The 6,000-nt window shown below is 48.8% G+C and overlaps 1 protein-coding gene across 3 annotated transcripts in view; it reads left to right on the top strand.

Annotated features, from left to right (window-relative positions):
- Positions 1-916: 916 nt before the first annotated feature.
- STX3 (syntaxin 3) overlaps positions 917-6,000 on the top strand; it is a 43,454-nt gene continuing 38,370 nt past the window's right edge. For 2 of the 3 annotated variants that reach the window (XR_005217341.1, XR_005217340.1), the window contains exon 1: positions 917-1,196. Coding sequence is in view for 1 of the 3 variants with exons in the window: in XM_037838463.1 (XP_037694391.1) it covers positions 1,167-1,196 (30 nt within the window). In the remaining 2 variants the exon portion in view is untranslated. The remainder of the gene's footprint in view (positions 1,197-6,000) is intronic. The other variant, XM_037838463.1, reaches the window with a different exon arrangement.

Here is a 6,000-nt window from a genome sequence, read left to right as displayed (position 1 = left end):
CGACCTATTATTCATTTACTTTTTGTCCCCATTTTTCTACTCATCTGTGCATGCCCTGGATAAAGGGAATGTGAGCCACAAGGTTTTCACAATCACACGGTCACACCATAGAAGTTACATAGTTATACGATCCTTTACAAGAATCAAGGATACTGGATTGCAGCTCAACAGTTTCAGGTATTTCCTTCTAGTTATTCTAATACATTAAAAACTAAAAAGGGATATCTATATAAGACATAAGAATAACCTCCAGAATGACCTCTCAACTCCATTTGAAATCTCTCAGCCACTGAAACTTCATGCTGTTTCACTTCTCTTCCCCCTTCTGGTCCGGAAGGCTTTCTCAACCGTACGATGCCGGATAGTGGTAGGTATTCTGACTTGAACATTGAATCGCTTAAATTTCTCAGAGGGGTCCCGATTGTCAACAGCATAAAATACAAATTCCTCGCTCCAGCTGGACTTGTCCCGCCTCATGTCCAGTTATTTCCTCTCGGAAGTTTCAGCTCCAGCCGCCACTCAGGACTGATCACATTCCGGCTTCTATGCCTTTGCAATCGCTATTCCCTTTACTTGGAATGCCTTTCCCACAGGCGGAATTGGTGGCTCTCTTTCGGATAGCCTGAAAACATTTTCCTCCCACCTACTGTAGCACAAGAGGGGGCAGAGTTAGTTGTTTGCAGGACGTCGTCCCCGCCTAGCGAAGTCTGCCCAGGTAGTCGCTTAATGAACGGCTAGCAAATAGGGACAGAGTCAGTCACTCTTCCTCGGCCCCGAGGCAGGATAAACCGGTGTCCGTCTCTACCAACTTCTCAGGTCCCCCCGAAGTGCCGAGTCAGGGGAGGTGGACCGGGGCGTCCAGGCGGCTGCTGGGCGCGGGCCCTTTAAGGACGAGCGCGGGGCGCGGCCCAGGTGAGGGGCGGGGCCGGGGGCAGATCCGCGCGCGCCCGGGAGCCGGATTTGGAGCGCGAGGCGCCGGCGGGGGCCGAGCGGAGCTTCCCGCGGCCTCGGACGCTCCTCCTAGCCAGCGGCCTCCGTCCGCCTCCGCCTGTGCCTCGAGCTCCTTCGCCCCGGCCCCGCCTGTCCCGGCCACCACTTCCGGCCGCTCACCTGGGACGCGCTCACCTGGGACGCGCTCACCTGCCTCTGGACTCTGGGCCACCAGGATGAAGGACCGGCTGGAGCAGCTGAAGGCCGTGAGTCCCGCCGCACCCGGGAATCCCGCGGGCTGGGGGCTGCTGGTGGTGGGGGGCGGTGGGGCCGCGCGCGAGAGAGGCTTCACTTTGCTCCCCAAATCCAGACTGCAGGGGGGCCGGTGCGAGTCCTGCGCTCCCCAAGCCCCAGCCGCCTCCCGCGCGGGTTCCGCACCCTCCCTTCGCCTTCTCCTCCTCTCCCCTGCGCTCCCCTCCCGTCCTGGGTCAGGTGCCGGTGATTCATCTCTAGGCGGTGATTTCCCTGAAAGCCTCAGGCCCCCTCACCCTCTAAGGTGGACAGTGTCAGTCCCGGGCTGGGGCCTGCGGGGCTCTCACTGAGGTCAGGGGTCACCTCACCACCTGCCCGCTGCTGCCTGCACAGGGCCCGGGCCGGCTCCTCCTGCTCTCCTCCTCGTTTCCCTCCCGGAGGGCGCGACCCCTTCTCCCCTTCCCCCCGGGAGTGGGGAGCGGCGCGGAACTCCTGGGTGACCTCGTGAGCTGTGAGCGGGCCACCTGCCGGGATGGGTCCAGCTCCTCACTCCCGGGCCATCTTTATTCATTTACCCTGTCTCCCTTGGGTAAAGGATTTGAAAGTAGAAAACCTCCAGCCCTGTTGCAGGAAAGCTGTGAAACCTTAGGCTGCTTACTTCCCTTTGTGCCTCCGTTTCCTTATCTAACAAATGGGGTGATCATACCTTGGAGATTTGTTATGAGGATCAAATGACATAATGAGACTCCATATAGAGAAGTGATAAAGCTTGGATTTGTGAGTTACACGGTCACTGACTCATTCAGTAAATAATTATTGAGTGCCTTGACACACACTATGCCCTAATGGAACTTAAACTGGAGCTCTTGCTACTCAAAGAGTAGTCCACCTTCTAGGGAGCTTCTTAGAAATGCAGAATCTCAGGCCCACCTTAGACCCTCAAAATCACAATCTGCATTATTCAGCAGTCTCCCCGGGTGATGCATGAGCACATTCAAGTTTGGGAAATCCTAGGCTGAATGTGGAGAGAACTGGGGTTTCATCCTGGCACCGTTGTTTACTAGCCCTCCCTTAGCCTGTGGATCTTAAGTGTTCTCATCTGCAAAATGGGTATTTGTGAGGACCACCTGCAGCTCTCTTTGTGTGGTGCATGGCACATAGGACTTAATAAATGGTAAATATTCCGCTAATAGCAAAATGATGGGCCTCATACAAGTGTTGGGGACTGTCGGATGCTGCTGCAATTGTTTGTCCTTCTCCTCCTTTGTCTTAGATAAGACCTTCATGACCCTTTCACCTGCTCTGGGTAGTAAGGCTGTAGAGCAGGTGAGGGAGCTGGGGAAATGAGAGAAGCAAAGGGACAGTTGCTTATTGTGGGAGTGAGCCTCCCTGCCTCATACATGTTCTTTGTCACCTGAGCCTCACAGCATCCCGGTTACGTAGACAGGGCAGAATTTATTGTCCCTGTTTATAGATGAGGAAACAGGAGCTTGGCCTGGGTTGGTATCGTGCCCCAGGCCACAGAGCTGGTCCGGACAGAACCAGGAGAGGAACCCAGACTCTCAACCCTCTCCATAGTGTTCTTTCCTCTGAAGCATGCTGGCTGGGGAGGTAGGAAGCAAAAGAAGAGCATGGTTTTGAAGATCTTCCCATATCTGCATGCTCCACCATCAAAAAACAGTGCAAAAATGAACAGCAGGCGGAGGCGGCTCCCTTCCTTTAGTGAGGAAATCCATTTCCAGAGGAAGTACTTTATGGTCCCTTTCAATAGCCCATTGTCCACACTTTACAAAGAGTCTTAACTGAGCTTTGAGTTCCAGGTATAAATTCCATTTGCTGGGGAACCCGAACAAGTCCCCTCTCCTCTCTGTATCTTAGTCTTAAACCTCTGTAAAAACAGAGCTAATGATCTGTGTCCTCGCTTTACCTCTTTGGGATGTTGTGAAAGTGAGACAGTAAGTGGGTGCTGTTATATGGGACAGTTGTTCTGAAATCATGGATGGCTTCTCTAGTGTTTTAGAGCAGGGAGAGGCTCTGGCAGTGGAGTGAAAGAAGACTGGGTTGCAGGTTTAAAGGGTTCTAATTGTGGCTCTGCCACTTAATAGCTGTGGTCTATTGTGTCACTTTACCTCCCTGCTTCTCAAGTCCTCCTTTGTAAAGCAAGGAATTTGATTGATCTCAGAAGCCCCTTCTAGCAATATTAATGTTTTCTATGAAGAATGTTGTTCTGGTTTGCTAATACTGCTGTTAAGCAAAATACCAAAAATGGATTGGCTTTTATAAAGGGGGTTTATTTGGTTACAAAGTTTTATCTGAAGGCCATAAAGTGTCCAAGGTAAGGCATCAATAATCGGGTACCTTCACTGAAGGATGGCCATTGGTGTCCGGAAAACCTCTGTTAGTCCAGAAGGCACGTGGCTGGCGTCTGCTTGCTCCCAGGTTGCATTTCAAAATGGCATTCACTAAAATGTCAGTGTCAGCTTCCAATGGCCATCTTTAAAATATATCTCTCAACTGCAGTTAGCAGTGAGCTCCTTCTGTCTGAGCTTTTATAGGACTCCAGTGAACTAATCAAGGCCCACACTGAATGGGTGGGGCCGTGCCTCCGTGGAAATTGTCTTACCAGAGTTATCACCTACAGTTGAGTGGGTCACATCTCCATGGAAACAACCTAATCCAAAGGTTCCAACCTAATCAACACTAATATGTCTGCCCTTACAAGATTGCATTAAAGAATATGGCTTTTTCTGGGGGACATAATATATACAAACTGGCACAAATGCTATTAGGGTCTATGTGGATTTTGGTGTCTACTCCCACTCCTCTTCCAACTCCTCCTCCCACCTGCCCCTCTGTCTGCTTTTCCCCAGTAGGAGAGGAATTGCCCTCACTGTGGTAAGATATGCCATCTTTTCTATCTGATTGCTGTTTCAACGAAAAGTGTTTGTTAACCTCCATGAAACAAATTGCACATTGAGTAGCCTGTGCAATCTCTATCTGTAGAGATCTTTCTAAAGCCTCAGTAAGGGGAGATGCTAACTGCTTTCAGATAATGGGAGAGCTGTCATGTGCTGTCATGAGATTAGCTCTGCTTTTGTAGATACAAGGGGAGGATATGGCGTTGATGGGTAGAAACTGGGACTCAGTGTCAAAAAGCACTTTTGAGTAGTTGGAGCTGCTCAAGGGTGGGCTGGGCTGGCTGGGGAGGTAGTGGATCCTGCAGCATGGGAGGGAGACAAGGAGCTTGTTGGGATGTTGAATGTTGAAGGAATTTGAGCATCCCTTTGGGGGAGGAGTGGACTAGGAGATTTAAGGCTTCCATCAACCCTTAGAATTTGTGGTTCTGTAAAGTGCTTCATTGTTGGTGATCCTGTCCTAAGCATGGTAAAAACATGAGTTTCTGGAGTTCAGAAGGACTTAGACCTCAGAGTTCCATCTGTAAAAAGAATTATCGTACCTTCCTCATAGGGCCATTGTGAGGGTGATGTGAGAAAATCCGTGGCAATCGCTCCCCACCAGAAGGAGGGTCAGTAAATGTGAGTTCCATGAACTTGGCCTGTTGGCAGTCGTGTCCATGCTGAGGCTGTCGTCACAAGACCTGACTTACCTTATCTTTTGCCCTGCTTCTCTTGGGAAGCTTCTCCAGCAGCCTGCTTCTTCAGTGACGTAGAACAGGCTTGCCAGGAATGTGTAATTCCCTACACCCAGCCCATCTCAGGAGGTGGTTCTTGTTAATTCTTCCTTATTGGCTAAACTTTGGATCCACTGAGTCTAGACAATTCCTGGTCCAGGGTCCTTTTGCCCGGCTCTCTTTTCATTCAGCAAACATTTACTGAATACCTACAGTGTCCTAAGCCCTGCGATAGGTGCTGGGGTGTAGTGGCAAACTACTCAGGAAGTCCATGGTCAGTCGTGGTCACAAGGGAGACACAAAGAAACAAATATAAGCTATGGTTCTGATGATGGAGACAACCATGGGAAAACCCTGTCTACTGGCTTTGGGGAGAGGAGGACAGAGCCTCCCAGAATTGGAGAGGGCACCTCACAGAAGTGATGCTTGAGCTCAGTCCTCCTTCAAGTCCTTGTTAAGATTCAAGTCTAATTTCTTGAGATGCATGCAGTCTCTCCTGAGGTGAAAGGCAAAGATCCTGGATTTTCTCAACCCCTCTCCCGTTGGTGAATGCATCACATATACACCATCACGAGCATACAGAACATGTAGGGGCATCACCCGGGATGCATGGATATGGCATCCAGCACCCTGCTAGGCACAGCACCAGGCAGAATTAGTATCCAAAGTCCTGATTTTAAAGATTACATGGTTGCATAGGGAAAATGAAACAGAACAGAAAGATGTATTTCTTGAGAAAAGACCCAAAACTCAAAGGTACATAATGATAACGGAGAAAGCAGTGTTGTATAAACCTCCTTGGAGATTTCTTTTTAACATTATTACTATATATTTTACTAAATTTTTATATTAGAGAAGTTTTAGGTTTACATAAAAATCATGAAAAAAAAAAATACAGCCTTCCCATGTACCCACTATTGTTGACACTTTTCAGTAGCGTGGTAACTTTGTTACAGTTGATGAAAGAATATTAAATGTGTACTGCTAACTATAGTCCAAAGTTCACATTCAGTATATTTTCCCCCCATATATGACCCTATTATTAAGACCTTGTATTAGTGTTGTACTTTTGTTATAATTCATGAAAGAACATTTTTATACATGTGCTATTAGCTATAGTCCATCACTTAAAATATGGTTTACAGTGTTATACAGCCCTATGCTTTACCTTTTAATTTTTATTCTAG

Source organism: Choloepus didactylus, chromosome 6 (genome assembly GCF_015220235.1).
Source record: "Choloepus didactylus isolate mChoDid1 chromosome 6, mChoDid1.pri, whole genome shotgun sequence".
Taxonomy (NCBI): domain Eukaryota; kingdom Metazoa; phylum Chordata; class Mammalia; order Pilosa; family Megalonychidae; genus Choloepus; species Choloepus didactylus.
Note: the sequence above shows the minus strand (reverse complement) of the source record. Positions and strands in the feature narration are given on the sequence as shown.